This window comes from Oratosquilla oratoria, chromosome 2, assembly GCF_046742065.1.
Source record: "Oratosquilla oratoria isolate Oo_2021 chromosome 2, ASM4674206v1, whole genome shotgun sequence".
NCBI classification, from domain to species: domain Eukaryota; kingdom Metazoa; phylum Arthropoda; class Malacostraca; order Stomatopoda; family Squillidae; genus Oratosquilla; species Oratosquilla oratoria.
Window position 1 is genome coordinate 1698403 of NC_134778.1, and position 12524 is coordinate 1710926.

Here is a 12524-nt window from a genome sequence, read left to right on the forward strand (position 1 = left end):
TATAAATCACATTTTAGTTTCAAAAGAAAAATTGTTGAATCTTTATTTATCAAACATTTTCCAAATTTTAACACATAAATAGGTCAAGGGTCACCAGATTCTGTCACCAGCTTGGCAGTAAACAAATTAATCTCTAATGAACAAATCATCTGACCCCATCAAGCACATGTGACTTGAGACTTCCTTAGTTCCCTTTTGATGTAATTTCCCTCTGTATATATCTTCTTGTTTCCTACTCTATGTATGTATCTGCTGAAGAGAACCACAGCCAGTGGTTGAAATATACAGTTTACTCTGTATCTTGGCTTATTTTTCTCCGAGAGTAGTTTAAGTTTCATTTTACTCATGTGCTATTACATCTACATTATTTAATATATATATATATATATGTATAGGGCCAGACTGTAAGATCCCTGTCCAGCGGAAAGAGAGAAGGTGGTGACTTTGTGGCATGTGTTGTTTCCCCACGTGGTGAATGGATCTACTGTGTTGGTGAAGATCATGTGCTCTATTGCTTCTCCACATCTACAGGCAAGCTGGAGAGGACTCTCAATGTAAGAAAAGTAGTATTCATGTTTTTGTAATGCCATCAGTATGATAACTTTGTATATGTTTTATTCTGGCCAATGACGTGAAGTATTCTGCTGAAGAGCTTTCACTGTACTGAAGGGGTTAAGGTCTTGATTATCCCCTTCAGTAATCAATCAATTAATTGTTACCTGAAGTTACACTATGTGGAAAACACAGAGCCCCACAGTAGCTGGCAATGGCCCTTGCAACCTCCCACTAATGTCTGGAAAGAAACTTTGTACTTTAGTCTGTGTTGTGTCAGTGTGGGACTGTTTTCGTGTCACTGAATGAAAGTGGTGCTAGGGGAAGGAGAGCAGTTGCCGGCTGTCAGCTTTTCATAGGTGAGCAATGTAAGAAACACTAATTGTTAAGGTGATAGAGATATCTTGGGTGTGGAGGTCGATTGTCAAGAGCCCCACAGGGCTGCACCTCCAGGTGAAGGTGAGGGAGTTGACAGGTTTTGAAAATGGGAAGCGAAGCCGCTTCACTCTCCATCTTGCAGGACCACCACATATAGGTACTCATCAAGGAAAGATGATTATGGTAAGTTGAACATTATTATGAAAGGTGGTTTGAGGAAGTGAAGACTTGAGTATATTGGGTTGTTTGTGACAGGGAATGGATATAGAGATGAATTATAGAGTAAAAGAAGTGGCTTGGTGGAATGAAGTGTTATGATAAATAGGTATTTAGGAATAACTACAAAAAGAAGGTTGTATAAAGGAGTGATTATACCCACAGTGCTGTATGAGGCAGACAATTGAACTATGAGGGAAGCAGAAGATACTTATCATTTTTGAGATGAAGCGTGTGAGAAACATGATGGGTGTTTCAAGAATGGGTGGGGAAAAATGGAGGAGAGAGAGACAGAGAGAACATTGGTTAGAAGGAATTTTTTGGAGATGGGTAGAACAGAGTGCTGAGGTGGTTTGGGCTTATATCAGATTGTGGGGAAAGCAGAAGTGGGTGGAGTGACCTCAAAGGAAAGACAGAATGAGATGGAGGGAGGGATGGGATGAAGGGGGCTTTGAGTGTACGTGGAAGGTTTGTCAAACGTGGAAAATGGAGTGAGATTGTGAATGGCTGAAAGGAAAGTATTGTTCTCATCTACTTCATAATTTAGTATTAGTGGAGGAATATGGTTGCCATGCAGTGAAGCAGTCAGGCCCTGCTGTGGAAGAGCTGTGTTTTGCCACAATGCTTTTGACCCAAGTAATGTGAAAGGGACAGGATGATTTTTCATCCCCAGGTTCTTTGATGGAAGGGATGGTTCAGTGGGTTTTATGTGTGTGTGCAAATTTGACATAGCTACCCCAACTCCCAAGGTATTATCTTTATTCTTATATTTTTTAATCAGGTCCATGAGAAGTCTGTGATTGGCATGTGTCACCACCCCCACCAGAACTTGCTCTCCACATACAGTGAAGAAGGTCTCCTTAAGCTTTGGAAGCCTTAGTTGTACACTAGCAGAGACAATTTTTTTTACACAATTTCTTTGTAATGTAGTTAAAGATTTCTTTTGTCTCACTTTCTATAACCATTCTTTTAGTTGTTCTCCATCTTTACCAATATGTGCTACTTTTTAAATTTGGTGGGTTTGTTTGTGTTTACGACCTGAGCCAATGAAGTTTTGGACTTCAGTTGGTCACATTTTTTGAGCTGGTGCACTGCACCTGCACTCCTTTCAGATAATACACATTTGTTGTGGCAACATCTTAATTTTTCATGGTAGGAATGCACCAGTGATTGTAAAGGTTATTCTGTACAACCTCAGAAACAGATGAAAATAAAAATAAGAATGCTATCTCTTGACAGGTTTTATTGACCTTGCCTTTAAATTCCTTAAACCTACCTATTAAGAGCCTCTCAAATGAAGTATCAATACATTTCAAGCTCTAGTCACCTGCCTGGAAACACTGGTACAGACAAGATGTACAGACTGCAGGAAATTGCTTTGATCTGTGCTGTCAAAACAGCCAAGGGTACAATAGAAACCAGGTATTCTTTGTCTTAGTTTAATTGGCACACTTCGTACACCACCTGGCCTAGAAATGAGCGATCTCTATATGGCAACACATGTTTAGCAATCACCTTCTTTATTGTCTCCAATGTTACAAAGGAGAAGAAAATTGTATTGGGCTATGATATACAGAATATCTTGTATTTTTATACCATTTTGTCATAGCATGTAGTACACAATATATATTTATAGGAAGATGCAACATAAGGATAAAAGCAGACTTTGGTTTTTATAGATACAGCCTTGAGTAACATGACTTGACATTTGTTACACCCAATCAAGGAAAGTTGCAGCAGAAAAGCCATAAAGCAAATTCAAGTGTATAACAGACTTACTGGAGTCATTAATAGGTATTTGAAGGTGATTGCACAGTCCAGAGGTCTCACACTTGAAAATGAATTGTGCCTTTTCTACCAGGACTTGCCTTGGTTATTTGTTCAACCTAACGCGCAACTTTGTTCTATGAATTACACTTGCCACTGTGTATGTGCCATTTTTCTACCTGAAGTTCTAGGAAAAGAGGACTAGTTATTATTATTAGTATTATTATTAATAGTATATTATTACACAAGGAGTTTAGATTTTAAACTTTGGTATAAGATGTGACTTGTGCTTGAGGTGAAACCCTCCTGACGCGATGATGCAAGTGTATGTTGGGGCGGACCATGTTGGGGCCCCACTTCATGGTACAGCTTGCTTGCATTGCAACCCCACACATACGAAGCTCTTCCACTCATGAAGACACGCAGGGTTGCCATAGGCTGAACAAGACACACGAGGAGCTCTGAGATGCATGTTGTTCAATAGGTGTTGCGTGTGACAAGTGTGGGTGTGTGATAGGTTTGTGCCAATGTCATATGTGTGAGATGTATAGTGATAGTTGGAAATAGTTGCCTGGACTGTAGGCTTGTATGTTGTCATTTTATTTGGCTTGTAGTGTTTCCATCCTTACAATGGAAGTGAGACACAGTAGCAAAGACAAGTTGACCAAGGGTACAAGTAAGAGATTGTATAACCAGAAGAGACACGGTGTGGTAACAGTTACTTGCCTACTCTTCCACAGTAAAGAGGAAGGCAGACTCACCAAAGCCAAATATAGAAGTCCTTTGCTGCAATGCTGGACACCTCCACACCACAGCACTGCACAGGCAAGATAACAATAATTTATAAATTCATAAGTAGTCACTGCTCTGTTCATACTAAGATTTATTATGACAAACAAATTTTTAAATCACTCAACAAAATCAGCCAGACAAGGCAACCTAGTAAATTTTATCTTTGGTCATCTTGAAGTAAACATCAAAACACTGACCGAAACTAATTCATAATTATGATGACTATTTAACTTATGAATTACATACAATATATACAGTCAATTGAGTTGCTCGCACTCTACAACGACGATGTCAAAGGCTCCTGCAGCTGCCAGCCAGGAACCATTTGGCTTTGCATATTGACCCCAGCCAGCATGAAGTGAATGCAATACTGCACATGCCCCTACACACACACATTGAACAGACCAAAACCAGAGCCCTGTTCTGACAGTAATTGTTCGCACAACACCAAAGACCTGTTCGTTAGAGTTCAAAGGTCTTGCAATGTAAATTACTTAACCCATATCATAATGTTACCCTATGGCTACCTGTACAATGGAGAATAACCACTTGTTACTTTTTTCTGTTTTTTTTTTTCTTCTTTTCTTTTTCTTTGAGTAATGGGTCACATATATTCACTGTGTTCCTCCTCGACTTTTGATTTGTTCAGACAAGATCAGGTCCTCTTTGTCAGACTTGTTTCATTCAGTAACACAAAGTTCTTGGCACTTTTCCTCAAATCAGATGGCCACATCTGTCTGTACACTAATCTAGTGCTCAATTCAGGTGGAAAAATGGGTCTGGTCTGCCTCTCCATTTGAAATACAATTTTTCTTTTCCATGTGAAGGTGTGTGTGTACATGTACATATGTGTATGTGTTTGTGTGCTTATATGGACTAGACCAGGTGTAATTATTTTTATATATTATCATTATACTTTTTTTTATTTTATTTTATTTATTTTTTTTTTATTTATTTTTTTTTTTTGCCTCGTCATGAGTCAGCCAGGTACTCCATTGGGGATTTCTGAACAGGTCAACAGACATTGAGCTTCTGCACTCAGTCTTGCGTTGACCTACCTGCCACGCCTTTCAACTTTTTTTTTTCTTTCTTTTCTCTCGCTATTTTTTTTTTTTTTTTTTTTTTTTTTTCCTTGACTAGGAAGCCATTGTACAATCAGACAGACTAGAATCAACTTACAGGACAAGCAAATAAATACAGATGGAGTACAATAGATACGAGTCTGCTGCCATTTTCATTGTGCTGGTTGTACAGTGATGGTGGATATGATGATTGGATTAGTGAATGAGATGGTAGTGGTGGTGGTGGTAGTAGTAGTAGTGGTGGTAGTGGTGGTGGTGGTAGTAGTAGTAGTAGTAGTAGTAGTAGTAGTAGTAGTAGTAGTAGTAGTAGTAGTAGTAGTAGTAGTAGTAGTACGGGTAGGAGAGGGGGCATGAGCAGGTGCATTAATAGTTACTGAAAACGTGTTTGTAGAAGTAGTGGAGGTGGTATAGTAGTTGCAGTAATAGTGAAGGTGGTCAGTGAGATGAGAGTGGTAACAGTGGAGCTTTTGGTGGTGGATGTGAAGGTGACGGTGATGATGATGATGGTAACAATGGTGACAAGAATTGTGGTTGTGTGATGGTGGTGGTGGTGGTAGCAATGGTGGTGGTAATGTTGGTTTGAATGTGGCTTACTTGCATTAGGGTTAGGCCGTCAGCAGTGCAAACAACAACATTGTCCAAAGCTTGGCACTTGTAAGGTCCTCTTTGGCCTAGGGAAACAAATATTCACTTGGGCACCTCAATGACTTCAAATATCAACATCAGGGATTCCAGTATCCCTTTCCAAAAAATACTAAACAAATCTGAGACTTCTATGGCCACCAATATAGATATATTCATAAATATTTTGTTCTATTTTCATTAAGTGATCTGGCAGCACGATGGCTTTGGTGGAATGTGGAAAGAGGTAAAATAATTTTACGACAAGTCCAACAGTCGCAAGAGCACGACACTAGTCCAGCAGAGATGGATTGATGGGTGTGGGTGTCTTTTTCATCATATAGGGGGGTGGGTTTTGAAGGTGCGGGAATGGGGAGGGGAGGGGGGGGTCCGCAAGTTTAAAACGCAGGTCCAACAGTATCATACAGAGTACATTACTGGTCCAACCGGGTCATCATATTACGACAACGGTCCAATGGGGGGAACGTGGTGCTTAAATTACGACACTGGGTCAGCAAGGAGGAGGAGGTGGCGGCGGCGTCTCCAGTGTGGGCAGCTAAATCGTGCCACCGCCGCAACAACGAGGTTTAGAGTTACAAACATGACAACTTGGGTGTGTGTTTGTGCGTGTGTGTGTGTGTGTGTGCAAGTGCACATATATGTATGAGTACATTGTGTGTGTGTGCGCGCGCGCGCGTGTGTACGTGTGTGATTCACCATGATTCATCATGGTCTTGGATCACGTGCTGGACTTGTGATCGACAGCTATTACCCTCCTGAATGAGAGCTCAAAGCTCATATATAACCGATCTATGGGTAATGCTATGACCTTACATGCACACACACACCCAACTCCCCACCCGAGACAGCTGGAGTAACGACTCGCAACGCAGCGATTCTGAAATTATTTCAGCCCTGGGCGGGATTCGAACTCGGACCGATGTAGCAGCAGTTGCGAACGCTACCACTGCGCCGTCAAATCGTACGTGTGCACGTAGGTGTATGTGTGTGTATACGTGTGTATGTGTATTATACGTGTATTACGTGTGTACGTTTGTGCGTGCGTGTACGTTTGTGTGTAGGCGTGTACGTTTGTGTGTGTGCGTGTACGTTTGTGTGTAAGCGTGTACGTTTGTGTGTAAGCGTGTACGTTTGTGTGTGTGCGTGTACGTTTGTGTATGTGTGTGTGCGCGCGCGCACCCAAGTTGTGTGTGTTTGTGTACGTAAGTTATGCGTATGCATGCGCTCACACAAGTGGAAATTTGAACTATGTGCCTGTATGTACACGCGCGTGTATGCATGTGCGTGTTGTGTGTATGTACATGTATATATCTGTATGTACATATATGTATATATATTATTTGTATATATATATATATACACGCACACGTGTGTGTGTGTGTGTGTGTGTGTGTGTGTGTGTGTGTGTGTGTGTGTGTGTGCGTGCGTGCGCGCACGTTGTGTGGGCGTGTGAAGGTGAGCATCTATCCCTAGTTTGACGACGTGGGGCATAGGGTTGAGGACAATTTCAGTGATGTAGTTTACACGAGTCCAGTTGGACGTGCAAGGGCAGGTGGTGATCATGGTCGTGGGGTGATGGGGAGGGGAGGGGAGGGGAGGGAGCTTTAAGTCCGTAAAAGGGTCTTTGCATCTTAAAAGTACTGTATCAATGTAGGGGACAATAGGTAATATTATGGCAACTCTGACATGTTATTAGTAAACAGCTACATTTATGTAGTCGCGTGTTATACATCTACTATATTTATCTTCATATTTTCATAACATTTCATGACTACTGTAATGCTGTTTTCAGGAGAGAAAATTCCGTGACTAGCACCAGTTAAGTGAAAACAAAGAAACAAACAAAACGAGCCACTCCCGTGAATAGTAACGTGTCGGCGCAAAGGTGAGGGTTTTGAGTAGCACGGGTGAGGTGTAGACTCTGGCAGACGCATGACAATAAGGTTGGCCAGCCTCCTACGTCTTGCGAACTTACACAGTGAGATCAAAGGCAGTGTGTTATTGTATGTGTATTGCTGCGGATAGTATACAATAAAATATACAGTTAGAGTTACTTCGTCAAAATATATTGTCGAAAAAATATCTGAACAAAAAAAAAAAATAATAAATAAATAAAATAAAATAAACGTTTTTTTATTTCTTATTTTCTTCTTCCAGGGATTCTTGACTGATCATTCCAAGCCAGATCCCTCGTCTTGACCGAGTACCACCCACCGCGGTTCGAACCCTATTGCGATCTGCTCAACAAGGCCACACATTCTCCTCCAATTTCTAAAAAATATTTCGAATTCCACACCTGAGCTTGCACAGCCGCCGTCCCGACAACTTAGGCACCTGCCTGCCTGCCTGCCTGCCTACCTGACCCTGGGGCCGTCGCCTATCCATCCCCACGGGCGGCTTCCTGTTACACACCACTTTGCTTGCGTCTCTCCCCTGAGTTTGCACCCGATGGACGCGTCCTTACCCTGAGGTGTTGCGCCTTTTACGAAGGATTGTATCCCCCTACTATGTATATACACATGTACCCTTCCCCTGTGACCGGGCCTTCTTCGTGTGCCTTCCTTCCTTCCTTCCTTCCTTCCTTGCGTCTCTCCTCTCTTTCACCACCACCATCATCATAAAACCCTCGCTTTAGGTCTGCGTCTGCATCACTTGTCTCTCGTGATCTTGACTTTATTTGGGAAGTCCCCTCCTGCTTCGTAGCCTTCGCTCTTTCGTCTCCTCGCTCGTTAGTCGTCACATGGTACAGCCACAGCTCTCCTTCTTGCTCTCTGCGTCAGGGGGGGGGGGCGATGCCGAGACCTTGTCTCCGGCGTTGAGGCTCACCTTTGTCTTCGAAAGGTGGAGGATTTGCTGGATGGCGCCACCATCGTCGTCTAGGTCTGCAGGCGGGCTATAGCAAGTCTGCCTGTGAGTCCTTCATCATTCTCTCGCCTCTCTCTCTCTCTCTCTCTGTCTCTCTCTGTCTGTCTCTCTCTCTCTCTCTCTCTCTCTCTCTCTCTCTCTCTCTCCTTCTCTCTCTCTTTTATTTATTTTCTATTTTATTCTTCTTCTTTTTTGTCCTTTTCCTCCTTCGCTTGATCGTTTTGGTGTACTTCGTTCCGTCTTAATGTTCCCCGGAATTCTTTGACTTCTTGGCTGTCAAACGTCAAGGACTTTGGGAGAACCAAGAGCACCTCCCTCTTCTTCCACGTCAGTCTTCGCCCCTCCCGCCGGTCCTGTCCTCGTCAGCCTCCTTCTCTTTCCTTCTTCCAGTTCCTCTTCCGTCGCAGAAGGGCGGAGTAGGGCGGGGCGGTGCAGGCGGGTTTGGGGTTGGGTTATGTCGCCGGCGTTGTCCCAAGGTGGTGCCACTCTGTATGTGTGTATATGCGTGTGTTTCGCGACCATCAAGCTACAATATAGTACACGGCCTTGGAAACCCAATTCCTGTAACAACCACTGACTTGAATGCAGTTATGAAGGACTAGACACGATTCATGGGAGCTCGATAATATATTATTTACACAGTAAGTTTATTTTATGCGTAAATGGAATGTTTACCTTCTTTAACCTTATAAATGCATTTAAACATTGAACCTTTTTTTTTAAACAAGTAAATGAGGACAAGACGTCTGACTAGCAGGTGTGTGGAATGACCAGAAGGGAAACGGGCGGGCGGGCGGGCGGGCGGGCAGGCGGGTGGGGAAGCGCCCTTTGGGTGCTTGTTGTCCCTGGACCCCCCTAACCTCTCGAACGGCGCGCCCGGCACCCGGCACCAAGTGGACTTGTCGAGGCCGTGAGTGGCTACAAAGCTTCGTATTATAATATATACATGATATGTACAGCCGACACAACCGTACCTGCCGCACTGCAAGCAAATATAACCTTTTTTTTTCTAGTCTAGGCAGCCCCAGCACAACTGCTGCTGCCGCCGCCGCCGCCGCCATTGTCGTCGTCGTCGTCGACGCCACAGCTATTTACGCTGTTGCTGATCTTCTTGCGGTTTGCTTCACGCGCTGACGCTGTGCCCACCCGTTCAGCGCCCACGTCCTCTTTACCGCGCTTCTCTGGCAGCAAGAGGCCAAGCTCTCTACCCGTACGTAGAGCGCGCCACCAGCACACTTGGGCGTGCTTAGCACTCCCTCGACGCCAACCAGCAGAACTCCACGGGCGTCGGTAGTGAAATGGTCGTAGTAATGGGGGGTTGCAGCATTGACAGTGAAAGGGGTAGTCGAAGGAGTAGCAACAGAAGTAGTAACAGTAGCAACAGTAGTAATAGTAGTAGTTAGTAGTAGTAGTAGTAGTAGTAGTAGTAGTAGTAGTAGTAGTAGTAGTAGTAGTAATCGCTACGAGACTGACATGACGCGTAGATAAATTAATCTTCGGCTAAACCTGTTAACACCAAAGGCTCTCAACATCAAGATCGGGGAGGCGGGGCCATGGAAGGGGCTGTCCTCGAGGCGTCTGCCGAAGGAGTGGGTGAAGGACGAGGTCAGAGTTCCGAAGGAGGGAGAGGAAGGAAAGAGGAGGAGGAGGAGGTCAGAGGAAGCTGGGTCTAGCTTGCGGCGGCGGGGGCGCGGTGATGGGTGATGTCGCGGGGGGGATCTCCAACCCGTTCTAAGGCACGTGCTCTGTACACGCGTTCCCCTCCTGCTGGGGGGGGGGGGTCCTCAGGAGGCGCCACAACCAGAAGGCCTCGGCCTAGGCAAAGCGTGGTGGTTGCTGTTGGTTTGGTTGGTATGGCGGTGGTGGGTGGTTGTGGTGAAACAGCGGACCTGTGGTGCTTGTTGTTGCTACTGCACTGTAGGTGGAGCGTGCAGAAAGACTTCGGGAGAGATGGGGGAGGTGGGAGAGATGGGGGAGGTGGGTGAGGGCGGGAGGGGAGTCTTCTCGTCCCCCCGATCTCATCTCTAGCGTAAGGCCGAGGGGTCGGGGGGTGGTGGTGGTGAGTGTTGGTAGTGGAGGTAGTGGAGGTGGTGGTGGTGGTGGTGGTGGTGGTGGTGGTGGTGGGGGAGGTTGGGCGCCGGTCTGGTCCCAGACGCTGGAAGCTGTTAATCTCGAAGCTGCTGCAGCTATTACTCAAGGGTAGCTTAGCTTGGGCCTACCATACCGTGTCCCGCTGGGTACTATGGTGCTCCTGAGCGGACCTTGGACCTCAGGACGGCAGCACCTCGAGGTCTGGAGGTCTTCCCCATCCAAGGTGGCGCGCCCACCGTGCGCAGGAGTCTTCCGTGGCGCCCTTCCAACCCGGGCCTGCCCTCCGGGGTGCCTCGTGCCAACAGCCGCGTCTCCACCGCCGCCGCTGCCGTTTACTCCGTTTCCTGCTGCTGTTGTTGCGGAAGCCGCCGCCGCCGACGACGACGACGATGTCGTCGTCGTCTTCTCTCACCGCCACCTCGCGTCTACCGGCTCCCGGCGGCTCGAGATCGCTGCTGCAGTTGCCGGAATCGTTCCCTGAAGAGTTGTGCTTTGCGAGATCGGATCCACTCCAGGGGGTGTTGGAAGTGGAGCTTGTGGCGCCCCGGCGGCGACGGCGACGACGGCGGCGGTGGGGGCTGCTGGGGCTCGTGGCGCCGTGAGGTACGTAGGTCACTAACACTTTGGCTGTGTTCATCAACACTAACATCACTTTGCGAAGGCGCTGTGGCCGCGGAAGCAGGGAAAATATACGTAGGAGGTGAGGAGAAGGAGGAGGAGGAGGAAGAGAGGAAGGAGGGAGAAGCTGCTGCTTCTTCTTCCCCGTTTCGGGAGGCCGCCACGACTGACGATGCTCTAGGCGAGGCGTCATCGACAGACGCGCTAATACGGTCCGCATGCAGCTTACTACCGTCACTAACACTAATATTGTCCGCAGCCACTGCCATGCCTTCGCCAGCATGCTGCTCACCAGTATGAAGGGGAGGAGCGAAGGAAGAGGAGGCGGAGGGGTGAGGGTAGGGAGGCGGGGAGGAGCCGGAAGCGTGGAAAAGATGTGGAAGGTGGTCGCCGCCGCCGCCGCCGCCGCCACCGCCCTGGCCTGGGGTCGTATAACCGCCACTGCTGCTGCGACGACTCGCCAGGGCAAGGCCACGACGGCTCGCCACGTTGGGAGGGTAAGCGGGAGCGAAAGAGGGGATGGTAGTGGTCCCACGGTGATGAGGGCAGCCATGGCGGTAAGTGCAACATATGTGTCCAGCCTGGAAAGTGAAAGGTAATCGTCTTAGGCAATCAAATCTATTCCTGTACTCTGAATCGAGTGATTGTATTGCAGTATATAGCCAAATTAAGTGTTGATACAAGTATATATGATACACCATATCTGCAACCAACGTTTTCATAACGTCGTATCTTGCAATACGTTAAGGTTAGTGGGCAGTTTTGATACTGAAATTCCATGCAATATAACAAACATACGTAAACGTATTAGTGCATATGTGCATGCGTGCATTCACTCGTTATTCTTTCACCATGCAATGTGGTGCGTGCACGAAGTATGCTATGGGAGGGAGGGAAGAACAGGTATTGTTGGCTGTACACATGAACATGTAAGTGTGAATGTGTGTGTGGTGTGTGTGTGTGTGTGTGTGTGTGTGTGTGTGTGTGTGTGTGTGTGTGTGTGTGTGTGTGTGTGTGTGTGTGTGTGTGTGTGTGTGTGTGTGTGTGTGCACGCGCGCGCGTTATGGGTATGCGTGTGCGTGCGTCTGTGTCATGTGTCCTACCATGCAAACACACACTTGAAAACATCCTAAACTCAAATGCAGTATAGTTTATTACATCATCTGTGTTACTCTAGAACAGAGTCTACATTGTACTGCTACAAGGAATAGGTGGTGACGAAACGCGGGCTACGAAAATAAGCACATTAAGTGATGTGGTTGAAGGACGTGGACACAAAGGTATGCATGGGTGAATGAAAAGAAAAGAAAACAAATGAAAAAGTGTACACATGGTGAAGGGAGCTGTTGTCAGGTGACCATCCACTTTTGTTCAGAGGGAGAAGGGTCGTCTCGACTTTAGCTTGCCAGGGCATTTCCGTGTGACGATTCAGTATCTAAAGTATCTTCTTCGATGTTAACAATGACTAATTGCTTCTCTTTAGCTCAAGCGAAAGCTTTTATCATATTCACAGCAAATTCA

General features: G+C 46.1%; 2 protein-coding genes across 5 annotated transcripts in view; one reads left to right on the forward strand and one right to left on the reverse strand.

Annotated features, from left to right (window-relative positions):
- Smu1 (Smu1 spliceosomal factor) overlaps positions 1 to 2374 on the forward strand; it is a 77073-nt gene extending 74699 nt beyond the window's left edge. For both annotated transcript variants that reach the window (XM_076204519.1, XM_076204527.1), the window contains exons 10-11: positions 396 to 554; positions 1928 to 2374. In XM_076204519.1, coding sequence (XP_076060634.1) covers positions 396 to 554; positions 1928 to 2026 — 258 coding nt within the window. In that variant the 3' untranslated portion in view covers positions 2027 to 2374. The remainder of the gene's footprint in view (positions 1 to 395; positions 555 to 1927) is intronic.
- Positions 2375 to 3118: 744 nt separating this feature from the next.
- Positions 3119 to 12524, reverse strand: part of LOC143036769 (protein kinase C-binding protein NELL1-like) — a 458642-nt gene continuing 449236 nt past the window's right edge. Inside the window, exon 15 of one of the 3 annotated variants that reach the window (XM_076204496.1) lies at positions 3119 to 11584. In XM_076204496.1, coding sequence (XP_076060611.1) covers positions 10564 to 11584 — 1021 coding nt within the window. In that variant the 3' untranslated portion in view covers positions 3119 to 10563. The remainder of the gene's footprint in view (positions 11585 to 12524) is intronic. The other 2 variants (XM_076204487.1, XM_076204505.1) reach the window with 2 other exon arrangements.